Source organism: Pleurodeles waltl, chromosome 12 (genome assembly GCF_031143425.1).
Source record: "Pleurodeles waltl isolate 20211129_DDA chromosome 12, aPleWal1.hap1.20221129, whole genome shotgun sequence".
In the NCBI taxonomy this organism is placed as follows: Eukaryota; Metazoa; Chordata; class Amphibia; order Caudata; family Salamandridae; genus Pleurodeles; species Pleurodeles waltl.
The window spans coordinates 192,141,462-192,160,993 of record NC_090451.1 but is presented as its reverse complement, the minus strand read 5'-3'; the positions used below and the strand labels follow the sequence as shown (position 1 = coordinate 192,160,993).

The 19,532-nt window shown below is 41.8% G+C and overlaps 1 protein-coding gene across 1 annotated transcript in view; it reads right to left on the bottom strand.

The window, feature by feature from the left end:
• Window positions 1-19,532, bottom strand: part of JPH3 (junctophilin 3) — a 551,692-nt gene that overhangs the window by 61,886 nt on the left and 470,274 nt on the right. Inside the window, exon 4 of the mRNA XM_069217200.1 lies at window positions 11,810-12,732. Within this exon, the coding sequence (XP_069073301.1) occupies window positions 11,810-12,732 (923 nt within the window). The remainder of the gene's footprint in view (window positions 1-11,809; window positions 12,733-19,532) is intronic.

The following is a 19,532-nucleotide window of genomic DNA, read 5'->3' as shown; positions in this document are numbered from 1 at the left end:
TGTTCTGGGAACTTGTGAAAGGACAAGCATTGTGGCATGCTAAAAGCTTAATTAATTGCCACTACTAATAGACTAAAGATGTTTGGTGTCTGATATGGTGGGCTATCAGCAGACCCATTTACAAACAAAAGCGGTATAGGGCAAACTGGTCCCTCAAACCCTATATGGGGCAGAACTGCTGTGTCTTGACAAAAAAGAAAGTGGGAACCCTGTGGAAGGGTGTGTCTGAAGAAGCTATTCTTTGGCCCCCAAAACGCAATGATTCGAGCTCTACACCTCGATATCTTTAGACTTATTAGCAAAGTCTCACAACCTGAGGCTTTTATCTTCCCTTTCAAAGAATAAGGCTAATCTAAAATATTCAACTCCGATTGATAGGGGTGCTCAGTCATGTTTTGATCCTCTGTCACACCAAATCATCAAATTTGCTATAAAGTCTCAGTTTAAATTTGATGGGTAGAATCTTCTGGCGCAGCTGAAACTGCAAAAGGTAAAATCCTACTTGCTGAAAAGGATAGGTTTCTTTGCTTATAAGCCGACAGGAAATGCCTGCTGTCTCAAAAATCAGTAACCCATTCTAACTAAAAAATTGCAAGACCCAGGGGTATTTCCGTTTGTTTCTAAAATGTCCCAATAAGTGAATTAAAAATCAAATTTTACAGATGTTTGTTGGTGCAGACCCCATATGGATATTCTCCCCCATTGAAAGAGAATCCATAGTCAAGGCTACAACCCATGTGCTATTGGTGTGAAACGTAGTTTAACTCATCTACTTCTTGACTGTCTATATTTTATAGAGATACGAAAACAGATCCTTTGCCCAGTTTTTAAAAAGCATGGCGCCTTCATATGGATGGAAGCACAGAGCACTTTATTTGAATGAAGACCTTTGACATTGCAGTTGCAGATGTGTGGATTATTAATGGAAGTCAGAAAAACCCAGCTCTTATTATCATCCTTTTTGTAGATCGATATTAAGTATGTAGATCTTTAACACCTTATCAAGCAATCGCATGTTCTTTGCAATTTTAGGAATATTTTTTAGGTGCTACGCAGAGTGAATTTGGTTGGCATCTTTGCTATTTTAAACTGAATTTTATACGAGAGGTTTATATGTGCAATTATGAATTACTCTGGTGGTTGTAAAAGTTGATGTTCAGCCCAGTACTGATGTATTGCATTTTTCTTTTGCAATAATTGGTACTGTTAAGGTGCCTTGGTAGTAATCCGGCTAATTGCTCAATGCTACAATGTGCAATTATAGCTCTTGTACAGGCTACTTTATGTAGGATTTCTTTGTATGCCTATGTGTGATTTTAAAATATTTAAAATTTCTATAAAATGAATTATTGGAAATAAATAAATATAAAAAAATCCTCACCCTTAGGAATGTATTGAAAATGTAGAAAGTTACATTTCAAGGATTCGCTTTGTTGTTTTATGTCACTGTTTGTACAACACGATTTTGAAAAAATGGTAATTAAAATAATTTCAAATAACGTTTGATGAAACAGGAAACCTGTTCTATTGAAATAATATTTAAAAGACACACATTCTGAGTATCAATCATTACACAATAAGACAGTTTCAAATGTAAAATTGCATTACAGCCAGCATCGAAATTTTCTGGGACAGAGTTTCTGGCGCTCAAACACTCTTGGGAGAAGTCAATAAAAATGTATGCAATCATAATCTTTAAAAAAGCTTTGTAGGGCCTAATTATAGAAATTAAAACAGACAACCCCTATTTAGTTATCGAAAAACTTACTAGGTTTCTTAATTTGTTGAGTTTGCCTCCAACAGCAAGGGCCAAATTCATAAAGGAACTAAGGACCTTATTTAGATCTCGGTGGATGGAATACTCCGTTACACATGTGACGGATATCCCGTCCACCATATTGCCATCTCCATAGAGTACAATGGGATTGTAATACGGCGGATGGGATATTCGTCACGTTTGTATCAAAGTAGTCTCATCCGCCAAGATCTATATCAGGCCCTAAGTGTGGGTCCTGCTACAGAGGAGGCAAAATCGACACCTAGCATGCCAGGGGCTGTCGGTTGAAAGATGTACAGTACTTAATGACACATCTCATGAAGCGTAGAGCCCACATGAACTGAAAATACAGTTTTTCTACAACAAACGTACAATGAAACAGTCTACTCACCGATTTCAACGCAGTACAGGCTTGTATTTCGAAGAAACCCTTAACGTGGTTTGCAGCAGCAGTTCCTCCGCTATGGCAGAGGAGCGTCGCCTTCCCCCCACCAGCAGCAGCCACTGCAAACCTTTAACAACAAAAGAATAATAAACAATGTTTATTATCCTTTCGTTGTTAAAGGGGCGGGCCATGGGGGACGACTGGAACAAGGGGAGTGCACTTTGCTCCCAGTGTGCCTGGGAGTGCCCTGGCTGGGCACTCCAGCCAACACTAACGCTGCTCTGAGCAGCCTCAGGATTGGCCGCAGAGCAGGCTGGGAGCCTGTGCCTGCTGAGAGGACGGAGGAGCAGCGACAAAGTGCACAGGTATTTTTTTTTGTTTTTTACTATTTGTATATTATTAATATTTCCACCACCCCCCACCACGTGCCGCCCTGCCCCTTGCAATCACCACAAACCCTGACTGGTGCATTGCTGCTTTGAAACCCCAAACAGGAGTGGTTAATTTAGAGAACTATTAGAATAAGGGCATGTTATTTAAGTCTAAAGGCATTAATCAACCGCTCAACTTTTGGTCTCCTGATTTATGGCAGCAGTAGAAATCCTCAATTGTCATATGGGCAAGAACTCTTAATTTAAATGCAAACTGAATCATACATAAGCAATAGTTAAGTATTAGTGCTCTCAGGGCGTCAACAGATGTTAATGTTCTCTACTTGGGGTATTAACAACTGTTAATTACTTGGCCCACAATTATAATTCTGAGACGAGAACACATGTGGAAAGGTTTCATTAACAGCTGTTTTCGGCAGGCAGCAATAACAGTAAGGGGACTAGCATGCACCCCTCAAGAAAAGACAAACATGCATACTTGTTGTGTTCTTCTGCTTTGTATCCTTGCTTTGCACAGGCACTGAGCTTAGAATGTAGGGCAAATGTAAGTAATTAATCCCAGCAATTAAACCATGCTGATTGGTTAAGGCAGTACTAAGATTCCATACAGGGTGCTAATTGTTCTATTACCCTGCTCAATGGTACTCATTTTCTTCAGAAGAATGAGCTGCTGAGTCAGTAGTGCCTGAATGTTAATCTGTGGCTTCTGATTAAATGAAGCCATCTGCAGAAGGTTCTTAGCCAAAGGAGGTAGTTAATTGCATGGGGACTTATTCACCAATTGCATTTTGTAGGGCACATAGTAGTGGTACAATAGTATTACATACTACAAAATTATATTCACTAACCTACGTTCGGCGGTCTCCCCCTTTGCCTGTCCTCTATGTTTTAGTAGTAAATGTGGGAGGGACATGGCGAAGTGGCAGGAAAATGAGAGGGGATTTGGTTCGAGGAAGGAGAGGTTATGGGAAGGCTAAGGAGGATCATGTACTCATCAACAAAACTGTAAGCACATTCCTATTCACAAGCTTCACTTTTCAAGTTGCTACAGGTAAAAAGGACCAAAGTAGTGATAAATGTACTCCAGCTCAGACCTGGAGTAAGGCCAGCACCACATATGGCCAAACACTGGTACTGCAAAACCCGTCCATAGAAAATAATGGAGGTACTCCGTTAGTTTGATATACAGTACTGCAATATCTTCCCCGGTTACCTCTGGTGAGTGCCCTGTTGCCTCAGGGGTATTCTGCAGTGGGCAGAGCAATGAATGCCTGAGGCTTGATCCACATAGTGGACCACATTGTTGTTTCACTCGACAGATGTTTCTCTTTTGTCCTACATCAGAATAAAGATACAGATGCAGTAACATATGTTGCCTTTACAATAAGGCATTCTGTTAACTGAATGCTCATTGTTGCAGTGACTGTTTTTTCCTCTTAGACTCAACTAGCTTTTGAGTGTTGCTCTTCTAAACCTCTTCTAAATTACCGCTCTTTAATAACTTCAGTTCTGTGGGTCCTGTGCACCTCTCTTCACTTCCTATTCAACTTGGGCAGCTCTTTGATGTACATTTGACCACTGCACACCAAACGGTATTGTTGGAGAATGGAAAATTCAAAAGGGGAAGAAGAGAGATAACTTATGATACATGTGTCTATGGAGGGGTGACCCTACTGACTAAATCTGTTTATAGCTTTACTCCTTTCCAACTGCCCTGCCATCTCGAGTCCCGCTATGTCTGTAAAGAGGCCCACATCTGGGACGACAGCTGTGATCCTCGTGTCCCACACTCAACAGAGTGTTGTTCTGGACCAGACTCTTTTAAAGTTATGGTTCCCATCTGTATCACCTCCAAACCTTTACAAAAATTTAAGAATAAAATGTAACTCTATTTAGAGATCTGCAGTGTTGGAACAGATGGCTTATACCTTGTAAACGTCATCAAAATAATCCTCATATGTCAAAATATACATAAATCACATCCAGGAGAATTAAGGAATTTCAACCATAGTTGTACCCAGGACACATCCACTTATACCCTGCAGGGTTCCAGGTGTGGGGAAATCCATCTTTGAGCCAAGTTGCCCCTGGACATTTTGATTTTTGGCCTCTAGATAACTTCTGATTTTGATCTCTGGGCAGTTTGAATTTGCCTAACAAGCTCTAAGTACATGTGCAACAGAACAATATTGCACAGCATAGAATAGAAGAGAACAGAACAGAGATTTACCAAGTGCAAAGGCACAAATGGATATCAAATGGCTAGAGAGAGTGACTATACAGAAAATATATTTAGAACAACAGAGAAAAGAGCCCAGTTTTCAGGGCCTTCTGTGAATACAGATGAATTCTGAAAAACGTTTCAGCGTGTGATTGGCATGTTTATTTCCTGTTTCGTACGTGCAGCTTTAAGATCAACGCGATCTAGACCTGATTAACTCTGGTGTCGTTCACAAAGTTTTTGTTAACGTAATGTAATATTATCAATGTTATTTTATTAATATTTTATGGATTTATAAAACTGTAGGTCTATTTGGTTTTATAGTTTTATGAAGTGTTGGCATTGTGTTTTTACGCTCTTTCGTGGCTCTATCTATAATCAAATAAAGATTTATACGACATGACATATTTGATCATTTTTTAAGTGATAGTAAAATGTCACAAAGCGCACAAGGTGCGCTAACGTTGGACTTAAAATGTCATCCTGAGGCAAAACCTTTCAGCTACCACATGTGGTGCAAACCCTGCGACATGAGACGTGGAACCGACATGTACCCATCTAGTTATGGCTTTCCATATAAAGTGAAACTGAACTCAAGTTTTTAATTACGGTGATAAATTTAACTCTGTGTATTGAGCTGTCACCCTGTCTCGTAAATTAAGAACAGTGGCGTTGTGTGTAAATCTGAAAGGTGCACAATTACAAGTAAAAATTCTAACATGAGCTTTAGTGAGATGTTACATGTAGATGTAAATTTGAGGCAGCATGCTTTTTAACACGCCTAGTGTTAATTAAATTCTCTACCGTCAATTAGTCTACATGGAATTTTGTTTTTTCATTTTAGATGTAGCAAAGGTGACTTATATACGGTTGTCTTTTTCCTCCGTTAAGAACACATTTTTTTTCCTGGTGTCCTTCATCTATTTCTGCAGCTAAGCCCCAGTGGCTCAGTTAAGTGATTTCCACTCACTTCCCAGCAGAAGTGCAACACTGATCAAAGCTTTTCTAAACTAAAAGGTCCATTGCTTTCCAGTCTTCTTCTGTTTGACAGTTACCTAAAAGTTCTGACACTGATCAAAGCTTGTCCTACACAAAGGCCTTCCTTCTTGGTACCACCTTGTGTTTTGACAGCTATCCGCCGGGAGAAGGTCCTGACACTGCTTCTTTGGAGAGATGAGGACTCTGACTCAGGAAGAAGTTACCCCACCTGCTGAAAGCATAGGTGGCCAGAAGAAGTGTGTTTCTGCTTTGCCTAGAGGGTGGAGCAGGTATGCCTTGAAAGGTGTTAGAAGAGGGAGAGATGGAAACCGCATCTGTGCTCAGTTTTACCATTTTTGGAAAACTGGTTAACGAAGCATTGCGTGCTTATTCCTTCCATAAGGCAATCCTGGGAAGCAACAACTTAGTCGCAATGCTGGAAAAGAAAGGAGGAGAACGTATTGGAATTCGGACATGATTCCCATAGAGCAATTCACCATCACTGTAAGTTAAACCAAATAAAAAAATCCTGCTATTACTCTTAAGAAAGACAACTGCTTGGGACTGAGAATAAGAGAGGCAACCCACTCTTAACGATTCCTACCTGCCTGATGAAGGAGGGAATTATGTGAATCCTGCTCCAGCTAGAGTCTCTGGACCTGACAGGTATATCGGAGGTCCAAGGAAGCTGACCTCTTCAGGCCATCAAGGCTGAGAGGAGTTCAGAATATAGACTGAGAAGAGGGCCTGCTGCGGAACTTATGTTTTGAGGAGAACTGTTTGGATGATCCAAAGAACAGAGAAAGCTGTATTTGCCTGGAAGAAAACCAGTAAGACCACTGATGGATGGATCTTTGGAAGTGGTCCAGTTTGGAAAGTGGGGAGGGCTTTTTTTAATTTAATTCTGTAGCCTACTGACCAGGGACCTTTTAGACCACAAGAGAAAACAATGAAGAACGTGAAGTTCAGGGCACTTTCTTTCATCAGCTACCAAAACTAACAGCGCTGCCCTGGTAGATTACAAACGCTGAGACCGCCAGGCTGTCGAATGGCAGCAACCTGGTGGTGCCAGCGGTCCAACCGCAGCACTTTCACCACGATCGTAATGTAGCGGTCGGATTGCCACTTTGGGGGCACTCCAACCGCGACCATGGACCTGGCGGTCCGGTGACCGCCAGGGTCATAATGAAAGCCTGTGTTTTTAAAGGAGTGCATGGTCACTAAACTATATTCTTTTTATTTGAGGGTCACTACTGTGTTTAGATCCAACAACGAACATACTGCTTCTTTACAGTGGGCATTTGTTAAAAACCCACAGCTGAGTCTTTGGTGTGTTCATTTGAATGACAAAATCTGCCTTTGATTAAAAAAACAGACATTTCAATTCATTCCTGGTCACTACATTAGATTAGCTTTATTTTTTAATTGTAATCATTACATTTTATTTAACTAAAATAGTTTAGAATTTTTCCTTTTTTATTTCATACGTGTAATGTCATTTTGGTGCTGCAGTTAATGAATCACACCAAACTGTCTCTGAGGAAGGCCTCGCTTCTTGTCTCAGTCTACCAAGGGTAAGTTCTGGATTCGCCACAGAAACCTATTTGCCTCTAGGAGCTATAGTGTTTTAACTTTGTGAGAGCTCAGCCGCAGGTCATTGCAAGACTGCAGCCACCCTCTCCCCTAATTTTACAATCTGGTTGTGAACATGCAAGGTACATGCGTTTTTACTAAGTTGCAAAAAACACAGAATGCATCATTTCTAGTTCGACTGCACCTGATGGGTATAAGCAATACAACACAACACAACACTTTGTACTAGTTGAGGTTTGCTCAAACAGTACAATTTAAATTGACACACATGGTGAGTAATGCTATTCATGAACGAGGCCACAAACGCCTGGCACAGATTTGTGCTATTACACGCACGAGCCAGTAAACTGAATTAATTGGAGATGAGGCTGTCAGTGATCAGGAGAATTCGAACATTTAGAGTGGCAGCCATGCTTTCGCTGTCCAGACAGAACACTTGTGAAACGCCCAGCTCTAGGTCCAGGATTCACGGTGTATTATTTGACTTTCAGGCCTATACTGAAAATGCATCGCTTTTCAATTTGTTAAACAATTAAGTGCACTGAAGGCTGTCAATTACCACTCATTTTCTGTAATGTAGAACCACTGTTGTAGGGACTCAGCTGTTCCATGACCACCAAATTGCTCTTAGAGGCGAATTTCACACTTTAGCAATAATTATTAACATAGAAAGAATAGCTTAACATCCATTTTCTAATCGAGCATCAACCTTTCTACCAGTTTCACTTGCTTATAAAATTGACATCTCACAAGAACTGTTCTGGCATACACCAATCTGTCACTGAGAGCAGCACCAAAGTAAGCATCTTTATTACCTGAATATGGACCATGTGTTCTAGAGTTTGTGACTGAATGATTAAAGCACTGTGGTGGTAATTACAAATTTGGAGGAAATGGAGAGGAGCTGTGGAAATGTAGTGTAATTGGGTTCTTGGCGTTTTCTCCGCTCTGCACCATAACACTACATCTCCGATATTACCAGGAGATGCAGTGGTAATACTGGGAAATGACGTGGTAATCTCCACATCCACAGGCAAACATCGTAGATGTCTCCAGCAGCTGAGACCAGTTTAACAGTGTTGCCTCTGATCCTTCACGGGCCCTTCTAAAATATGGTGGCAATGGCTGCAGACCGACGAGCCATGATTTCCGAATTTACCCTACAGGTTCTTAATCAGAGCCAGGGACAGTAAAAGCTGTAGTCTCAGCGTATGTGTTTATATCTTCTTCCCTGTAAGCTACTGATGATCCAACAGTGGCCACTACCAACAGGTCCATTTACAGCCTACTAATTCCTCAGGGCCGCAGTCCAGGCATACCTCACTCACATTCAAAAAGAATTAGTGGACAGGATGGGCTGTACTGAGGGAAATCAGTGATTAACACACTTTTTTGGTCAATTGCTTCCACCTTTAAGCAAAGGACTGAGGAAGTTTGTAAGGGTCTGGGAAGAGATAAGTTAAAAAGTGATATTTCATGAGGTTGCTTTTGAGCAGTGAAATATGCATTGCTTTAGGGCATGGCACTGTAAACATAAAATGGCATGTCCTATTACCCTGAGGTGCTTGCATCAGTTTATAAAGATAAAACCTTACTCTAGGAAGAAAACTCAGGTAATTGAATCTCAAAGTAATCCTCTATAACGTCATGTCAGTAAAAACAGCCGATCATAAATACAAAGCTATGGAAGTGGATTGTGATGGCACTGAGGCAGGCTGGTGCAAGATGCCTAGGACCATAGATTGTCTTTCTTCTAAAAAGTCTGTTGAGCAATCCTTGAGAATATACAAGCTCTGCTATGGCTTTCGGGTACCCATTTACTCTATCAAATAACTTTTTTATGCCCCAAAGACAAGAAACGTTAGCTTACTTAGAGGTGTGTCCTGTGATTGTGAAAAAAGTGGGCAGCTGGAAAAGTGAGTCACGTTGGAATTTGTGTGGTCAAACATTAACGGGCTCATTATGAACCCGGTGGTCTGAACCGCCATATTATAAACACAGGGAGAGCCGCCTGTGGTGGCCCTCCGCCAGGCTACTGCCGACAGGCAGCCTGACGATGGCAGATATCATTATCCGACAGGGTAGTGCTGCAAGCAGCGCTGCCTTCTGGATAATGAACCCTGCTTCCCCCAGCCTTTCCCTGGCAGGTTCCCCTGCCAGAAAAAGGCTGGCGGAAGGGGTGCTCTGGGGCCCCTGCACTGCCCATGCACTTGGCATGGGCAGTGCAGGGCCCCCATGCAGTGCCCCGTCGCGCAGGTCACTGCCTGATTTAAGGGCAGTGATCTGCGCAATAGGTGCTGCTGCACCTGCAGCACTGAGGCATTGACGACGGCTCCATGTGGAGCCGTCGGCAATATCCCGTCCCAGCAGAATGTTCAGAATGCGGCCGGCGAGGTCTCAAGGGGGCTGGCAGTCTATGAAAAGACCGCCAGCATGAACACGGTGGGGTTTCCCGCCTTGTTCATAATGAGCCCCTTAGTGTCCTGAAAGCAGTTGTCAACAACCGGCGACGTCAGGGATTTGTACAGCCCAAACCATGAGTGTTTTTTGGTTATCAATAGTCCTGCAAATTGCATTTTCTTTCAAAAGATGCCCACTAGATCACAGCCTGAGCTCCAAATATGGGGAAACACATCTGTCATGGTTGACTGTCTCTCAAAAGACAGCTGAATTGTTAAAAGCGACACTGCTGCTCGATTATGAAAATAATCTGAACTTTTGTTAAGAAATATTAAAGCTAAAATAAAACTCTGGAGTGAGAATCCTTTGATCGGTTTGTTGATTACCCTGAAAAGACACCTTCTCGCCTGTGCTCGAAAGGAGATCCAACGTCCATAACAATGAGGTAGCCTGACCGAGTTCAGCTAAAGAAATTTGCTAGAATTGACACAGTCTCCGGGTGCTGGGGGAGGGGGGGGGGTTTGATAATTTCGGTTCAGCATTACTTAAAGCAACAAAAAAAGTGAAATAACAATGTTGGCAACCAATGACCAATGGATATTTGGAGAAAAAAAATAAAACTCACATATTCAGAAACTTTCTTTATAGAGAGACCTAACATCACCAGGTACCATCAACCTAGGAATCATGTTCTAAACGTATGATAAAGCAAGCAAGTATTGGTTTGCTGACTTTAAACAGTTTTTACAGAGGTGCTTGAATTTTCAATCCTTATTTACTGGCACGTTTTCACTTTCCAATACAGTGACACAATGTGAAAAACGTACTATACGTTTGGAATGTCATTGTTAGTCTTGTCATATGTCAACAGTCTGCCGTTTCGACACCGTTGTTGTGTTTTTACTCAGCAAGCTCATGTACCATACTCTTGTTAGCTAACTAGGCACCCAAGATGTACAGTTAGGAGAAAACTCTGATTCTATTCTAATTTAAGCAGTCTAGACAAAAATACTAGGGTGAGGATGTGGAAGGAAGAAGGAGGGAAGAGAAACAGAAAAAGCAAGACAAGAACAAAAATGGAAAGGGGAAAAGGAAGAAAAACAAGGGAAGAGAGTAAGAAAGAAGGAAATTGAGGAAGGAAGGGGCAAAGCAATGAAGGGTTGGATAAAGTAAGATATAAAGGAAGGCCAAAAAAAGAAAGAAAAAAGAAAGAAAGAAAGAAACGAAGTTAGACCAGAAGAAAAAGCACACGAGATTGAGAACAAAACCAAAAAATGAGAAAGAGCAAAAAAGAAAGTGAAAGAAAATGAAAAAACTAAGAAACAGTGAGCAAGTCAGAATAGGCGAATGGCAAAATACGACCATATGAGTAATGGGGTAGTTGGCAGTAAGAAGGACGGACTATGGGAGGGCAGAAAATAAGAATGAAGGGAGAACATATGCTTCTTATAAAACATGTGTCTAAATGTTCAAAAAGAAGGGGGATATTTACGGTTTGGTGGCCTGTACTGGCATGTACTTTAATGCCCTGGTGGCCTACTACCCACCATATTTAGATATCTACATCTGCCTGGTGGCGATCTCTGTGCCTTCAAAGGAGCCACGGCCATTGTCTGCAGCCTTTTGCTCCTGAAGCATGAATGAGGCATATTTAAAGGCGCGACCAGTGTAGGCCCTTAACCGCAGGGCAACAGATTTATGTCAATTGGCAGCTCTGCTGACTGTCAGAGAGGTGATAAAACAAACTATAACTGTGACATACTGTTAATTAGAGAGCACATTCTTGTGAGTGTCTGGTGAGGAGTGCAGGCGTAAAGCAAGAGAGGGTGAAGGGAAGAAGGGTGTCAGGCAGAGGAACCTAGAAGGAGTATAGGGTTCACATGCAGACACATGAGAATGAAGGCCATATACTTGTGTTAATTCCCATTGAATGATAAAGCACAAGATCAGTGCTAAAGGCTAGAGTGGACTGGTGTACTCGAGTTGGAGCAAGCATTACAAACTGAAAGTGGCTCACGTTTAGCGCATGCGTGGACAGGCTAAAAACCTGTTATCTCACTTACTGTATTAGATTTGTTCTCCACCGTGTTTTCCTCCTCTGATTCTAGTGCAACAGGTAAGGACTTCTGTGGCGGTGAGAGGGTTAAATCCCGCCTTAGCAGACGAGGTTCAGCCTTGTCCCCCAGCCTCAGGTTCTCCAGTTTTTGCACGGTGGGCTCCGTGGGAGGCCCCGGCCGGAAGCTGTCCTTACCAGGGGGCTTGGTCTTCAGTCTGTGCACCCCGTAGACATGCTCCTCTTGGTGCACCTCCTCAACTGTGGCCCTGTGGCCCACTTTGCTGTAGTGCCTTTTTTGGGTGTGAATCTCTTGCATATAAGAATCCATTCGCTTGAGCGGCTTCATCTCCATCTCGTAGTTGCTCAGCTTCTCCTCATCCACCTCGAGGAGTTTGGTGCTGGCTGAGCTGTGGTTGTGGGACCTGTGAGTAGTCCATGAGACCGTGACAGGCGAGTCTGTCCAGCCCTCGCGGGGCTTGTGGTTGGAGGACATATGCTTGTGGCTCGAGCCCCGAACCCTTATCTCTTCAGGCATGGAGCATGACCCGGACATGCTGCTGTGTAGGATGCCAACTCTGCTGCCTCCTATCACACCTGTACGCTCCTCACTCCAGCTGCTGGGTCTCAAGTAGTCCCCACCTCTTCCTTCCAAAAGCATTTGGATGTCTCCACTCCTGTCCTCATCTACTGAGACCTGTCGTGAAAAGTGGGCGGTCTTGTTCCTGACCTTAGGGGGAGGTTGTGTAGGAGGAGGAGTAGACGTGGGGCTGGCTGGGAGGCTCTGCAGTGGGCTGTCATCAGGTGAGCCATCAGATGGGGTTGTCCCTTTACGGTAGAGCTCTGGACTTTCTTGCTGTGGTGGAGATCCTGCAGAGATAACCTCAATGTCCTCACTGGACGCTTGACGTGTTGGCCTCTGGCACTCAAGCCCTGCAAGAAAAGATAGAAAACAATTTTTAGATGCTGTTAAAGTTCTTAAAGGATCCCTCTTAGCTTACACCATGCCTGCCATCGAATGAGAGGTCTGACTAATTGAAAAGCACTGTAGACCAGCAAGTAACATCTGGAACAATTGATGTGTCCATTTCCTGATTTTCCCAGCATCTGTTCTATGTGTTTACTAAGCAGAGATTTCTCATATGTTGTTCCAAAGTCCTTATTCCACCTAATGTCCCCTGGTATGATAGCATTACCCCCCATGTAATATGTTGATTCCTTTCAATAATTTGAGTGTATCTATAACTAACTTATCAGACTTGTCTACTGAACTTCAATACTTCATCAAACGCTGTGTTCTTTTTCTGGATATGTCTGTATTTTAAGTGCGTCACTCTCCACTTGACCGCACTGAACCTTCAAAAAATAATAGTGGTGGATTCGAATGCCCCCCCCAAAAAGAAAATCACTGCAGCCCTCATTACAGGATCTTATCAGTGCTCGACTGTCAAGCACCCACAACACAACTGTTATTACTTTGGCATCTGGTAGACCTGCAGGGGTTCGAAGGTACGAACTCTGCAAAATTACAATTTCACTAGTGTAATTAGGTTGGTGAAATTTTGAACTTTCATGATTTTTTTAATGATTTCAGTTACACCTCTGGTAAAAATTCTCCCAATTTCGCAGGAAAAGAGCCCCAAAACAGATAATTTGGAAAGTTTTTGCAGAAAAATATTTTGCTGTTTTCAGTCAAATATTTTGCTGAAAAAATAAAAACGTCAAAAACTCAAGTAGCTACTTTATTCGCTTACAATCTCTTTTTACAGTTTGTCTTCATCATAAAAAAAAATTCAAAATGTATTGAAGATGAAATTGCTCAAACAACACACACAATTTTATATATGGCATGCCCACAGAGATGCATATGTCCCCTGCAAAGACACGATGAGGACCTTTCTTTATGTTATTGAGAGGACCATTTAAAGCTCTTTGTCCATCCATTATATACTCGGTTTAATACTCAGACAACTTTATGCCCTGGTGAAGTCCTTCCATTGGTTGAACCACAACATGTTCAGGGCAGGAATCAAAGATTGCACTGTATATGCACCACTACAAATAACACAGTAAATACATAGTTGGTAATCATATAATATGGTCCTATATTGCCATTAAGGGCTTCTGGCGACACAATAAACTAGGAATACGAAGACTGGGTCATTTGTAAATGTTGCCTGAATCCCAGGGTGGCAATGTAGGAACATAATACATGGCTAATAGTTGTGTAATTTTATATAGCAAGTTTACTTTGATGCAGTCGGCATGAAATTTGTTCTTTCCTTTTTTTTTATGAACAGAGAAATGCTTATTGAAACAGTAAGTGAAATACCGGATCGAAGGGTTGTCTGTGATAAAAAGAAGAGACACATATGTCATTGTAGAGTTCATAAGTTTTCAGTAAAAACACATTCTGCCTGTAGCAGAGAGATATTACTGAAGCTGCTGTTCGCTACGCTAGGCAGAGCTAACAGTGTGCCTCCACTAAAGTCAAAATATTGATGTTTAATTTGCCCTCAATGCTATTCCTCAAAAAACAATATTAAGGTTGTCAAAGTCATATGTAGAGACTGTGAAATAATATTGTCTGCACGTAAAATATGGCCGATATTTGCTGTAGCTCTCACTGACTGGACGCACTAAACAGACTTTTTCTACATAGACGCACATCTGTAGCTTGTAGACCAAATTAGTAACAAAATGTACCAAGGACTGTGACAGAGTAGACGCTGGATGGAAAACAAGTAGAATCTACAGTGTTGAAGAAAGAATGGAAATGGGTCTCGTTGTCTTTTTCTGCATCCAAAATATAGGACTATGTGGATGTATTTTGTTGCAACAGGAAACGCTCAACGCACCAAAAGAAGGCCCCCCAACTCCAATCTCACTCATTTGGACTGCACAAGTAGAAATCAGTTTGGAAACCTGGGCAGAGTATTGGCCACTTCTACTGACCGAACCCTCTTTGCAATACACCAGCTACTGGCACTCAGATCAGTTCCTTGTCTTGCGTGTTCTACCAGATTGTAGATACATATAAGGAAAGCAGAGGTGGTGGATGGGTCATCTGGGAGATGTGGGCCTCTTGGACCAGGAGTAAAAAAAAAAATGCTTATCTAGCTTCCAGGAGGAGTGCCTGCACACATAAACCAGTTTGCAGGGTGCGCCTAATTACAACAGACCACAGACTCAGTCCAAATGTTTTTCAGAACAGTTTGGTCAAAATGTATCTGCTGTAGAGTTGATGTCCACTCCGTTGTTGTTGTTGTTGTTGTTGTAGAATGCATGTGGTATTAGGTATTTGGCTACTTTGCAGACAACATCTATTGAAAGATAATTTTTTGAAGCAATAATGCTATTTTGATGTTTACTGAATGACCATGGATCCTGTTCAAAGAGTGACACACTGACAGCAGAATGTACCAGAATATAGGGGGCATTGGCATACAATAGAGAACAGTTAGCTGCCAATACAGTTGAGATACAACCATCAAACATAACAAAGAGTCCCTCAGGGTAAAATCTTGTTTTAATCCAAATAAGACCAAGGATCTTTCTAAGATTCCAGAAGTGGAAAATTGCGTTGCATCTCAAGAAGGGTTCAGGAATGACATGGAAAGAAAGTTTCACAATTTTAGTTAAAGTCTGATGGGAACTCTGGCAAACAGAAAGATAAGCTTTGAGACCTGCCTATGAGTAACCGTATATACTCACTGGAGGTGAGGGGTTGCAGTTTAGTTATCCTTCTAGCTGATATCACAGAATTGGGAATGTAGTGTTCTGTGTCACCAATTTAACTGCACTGGTGGACAAAGTCACAAAACGTTTACAAACCCACACAAATGTAACCGCTCTTAAATATCGAATCATGATAGGGGTCTCAGAAAAAAACATGCAAAAGTTAATGAACCCACCATACGTTTCAAAAGAATTTTGCAGAGGTATTATTTTTCCCACTCAGGGTACTAAAACATATTCGTGCCTTATTTAAAGTGGCAAAACAAACTTTGAGAGACCCTTTTCCCCATAGTCCTATAGGTTAGAGACTACACTGTTAAAAAAAACAGATTGTGAGTACAGAATTGGAGGGAGGGGGGCGGCCTTGTGTCAGCCATTGACAATTTTGGCATGAAGTTTTTTTTTTTTGTTTTTTTTTTTTACTTTTAATTGTTTTTTTGAGAGAGTGGAACATCATATCATGACTATAATAATTCGATGCTAAACCATTTTGAATTAACATCTTGCTTAATAACCAACTCCCCGAAGCCCCGATCCTACTCACATTTCCCTGGTTCCACAATGCAATTGTGGGTGATCATCATACTTAGGGACAGTGGTTGAAACATTAGTTGTATCTCCTAAAACGACAATTGCATGCAAATTTGATAAATGTAGGTTTCACTATGCTCATTGGTGAATTATCATGCTACTTCCTTGATTGTGCGATAAATGAGCAAATGTAACATTTCACCTGGCTCTCAGCATTTGATATTCCCAACCTTCTTTTACTCTGCTTTAAAATTCTTTTCTTTGTAGAGTTTTTCCTTTCCAAAACTATATTTCTGTAATGTTTTCTTATGCTATTTAAGTTTTTTAACATTATTAACTTCATAAATGCTCCTAAATACTGCAGTGTTAAAAAATAATTTAGGTTTGGGGAACACCTTTGACAATTTGTTGACCCCTAGATACAATAAATCAAATGCTGTCTGCTATCTGTACAGGCCACAGCCTTTCTTTGCTCATTAACGGGGTGCTTGCAACATCAATAACTTTGCCTTTAACGTGAAGACACTGACTTGACTTCTCCACTCTGTACAGAACGTGGGGCCTGTGATCCAAAAGGTCCACTAAACAGCTTCTTTACTGTACTTCATAGAGTCTTTAGTAATTACGACTTCCAGATTTGACAGAAGAAAACTGACCGAGGCCCGAAGAATCCTCTCTGAGTCCAACGGCTCCAAGTCTTCTTCACTGCTTCAGAGATGGTGACCAGTAATTGCAGTGGAATCACTGCCAGTGTGGTTCCTCTGAAGGTACCAAAAGTTTGGTGGACGACCACAGTTGGTTTGAATGGTCATCCACCAAACCGTTTGTTTTACAAAAACAAACTCCACCTTGGGAGTTTGTTTTTTAAAAACAAATAAATATTGACACCCACAACCAGGCAGGTTGTCCCCTGCGTCTGGAGGTAATTATTTAATGTTTTCTGTTTATCACGGCCAGGTTTTCCCTGGTGGCAAGAAACAGAAAAAAGGACATTACAATGTCCTTCATATATAGGGTGTGCGTGTGATGCATTTATTCTCACAACCAGCATTCCATCAGACATCAGGACGTGCAAGCAAACTTTCCATCGTGGGAGCCGACTGAAGCACTACAGACAGAAAGCTGACAGTCTGCCAGAATTACACTAGGGCAGGCAGACTTAGAGTTTGGCAGACAGGATACTCTGTTACGTTTGTGCTACAGTACACTGTCTGCGAAACTCAATCAGGTTCTAGGTCTTTAGTTAAAAAAGCAAAATCTAGACAGTTAATAAGTATGTTGAACATACAATTTGAGATTTTAAAATGTAGTTGAAATTTAGGTCAATGGACAAGAAACTTGACAGACTCAGGAAATCCTTGGAGTTCAGTCTTTTGCTCTGAGTTGTCTATCAATGATGCTAGGTTCCACAGAGTATGTTGCAAAGTACCCTTTGTGCTGTGATATGTCTGCCTTATGTTTGAACTTCACAGTGGCCCTGGATCTAAAATATGACAAAAAAGAGGGTTTTACTACAGTACAGGCAGAATAGAACTTGCGAAAATCCAGAAGCCCAAACATCTACCATCCTAAAGCTACCTACGATCCCCAAACCATAGACTTGATCGCAAAAAAGAACTGGCCCCAAAGAGTAAGCGTCAATGGCCAATTGACACAGCCACTGGGGAACCAATGGGTGGTGAAAGGAGGCACCATGCACATTTTAAGAGAAAGCCAACTAGTCTTCAAAGTCAATGTCCCATCACACACATTAGTGCTGGGAACGGGCTTAGCACTAAAAGTATGACTCCTTGAGTTACTAACTTTATTGGCCTGTATCTTGCAAATGGTTGTTTTTGCTTGGAATTATTCAATTGGCGGACCAACCACTGGACCAAGGACACCTACTGAAAAGGCACCCACTGGATCCACTGTTTCTCACTGGCAAGATGTGAAATGGTACTTAGGGTTCTTCCTCGCCTTTGCCTGCATAACCCTATGCCATAGAAAGATTCTTCAGTTGGTTCTGGAATAAGGGAGACAAACCATAGCCAGAGGACTCGCGTCCAAGGACTTAGGGCGGTAAAGCAACACCCTGGCATCCCATTTAGCCTGGATAAGATAGTGATATATGATCCCACAAAAAAGGTGGGCCTAAAGGTCGTACAAACTAAAATATGCATTTGTTTAACAGGCCTACATATCCTCTCCTGAAACAGTTGTTTTCAGGTACCAGTAGAGTTTGGATTAGATGAGCTGGATTGTGACACCCCATTGATGCTCCATTGCCAATACTTGTACTTCAGAGGTCCTTCACTTAGGTTGGACCTTGTGCTTGTTTGCAGGACCAGACTGCTCCTTCCTAGCCAAGGCAGTCCAGATCCAATCTTTTCAACAGGGCAAAGCTTTATTCCCAGTCTTACACTTGTTTGTAGCCTTGGCTGCAAATAACAACATGGATTGTCCTGGCATGATGCCTTATTCGAGCTGAGCTGAGCTGCAGAGCTACCATTGTGTCCAAAGCAAGTCCAGTGGGCTACCTCAGGGAACGAGACGTGGTGTGCACAGGGTGGAATTCTTATCCAGTGGGTTTGGGTGAATCCTGGGCTACTGAGAAGGTATACCACCTCTGAAAGTTATAATTCTAGCCAACCAGCACAGGGAACATATTTGTAAGTGTTCCAATATTGATGGCACTAAATAGGCAATGCAATTAGGAAGACGAGAGAGATGATTCTGGCTTCTTGAACAGGATCTCCCATTTTTTGTCACAAAAGAAGAAGCCCACAAATAGAACTTTAAGAAAGATAGTGAACAGTTATGTAGCAGTTATTTGCAGATGCTGAGCAGATATGGGGCTAGAGCTCCCCAGGAAGCTAACTCAGTTTAGATAATCTCTTTGAGTTCAGTCAGTTCTCTAGGATGAATGTATTTTGCAGCTACAAACAATGATGTAACTTGTAGTACATGGTCTTAGAGACACAGGGCCTCAGAGCTGCTCTAACGACCGATACACAGAATGGCCTTAACCCTGTTGCAGGGAACCACAATATTGTTCTGCAATGTAGAGGGTTATCACAGATGGCTCTAATAATATTGCACAAGAGTTACAAGCACACCAGGCTACTGGCCACATTCTGTCAACTGCTTCTTGGTCTCCATCAGCAGTTCATTTAAAAATGGATAAATGCTGAGTGAGGCGAGGTGGTGCCCTGCTTATTAGGAGTAAATACTGCTTTTTGTTTCTTTCTTAAGTTTCTGGGGAGAGGGCAGCAGTGTATAAAATCCTTTTTGGGATTTCTGATACATTCATTTTAAGTGCTGAAAGATCTGTTCTTACTGGGCCAGTGATTGGTAAAGTTAATAAAAGCAAGTGAAGAATGTGACCTGTCAGGCTTTGATGGGTTCCCCTGATGAGTGTGAAGGGTAAAAAGGAGGCTTAGTCAACCTAAAGCTTACATTTTAGTCTTCATGGCCCTCCCATC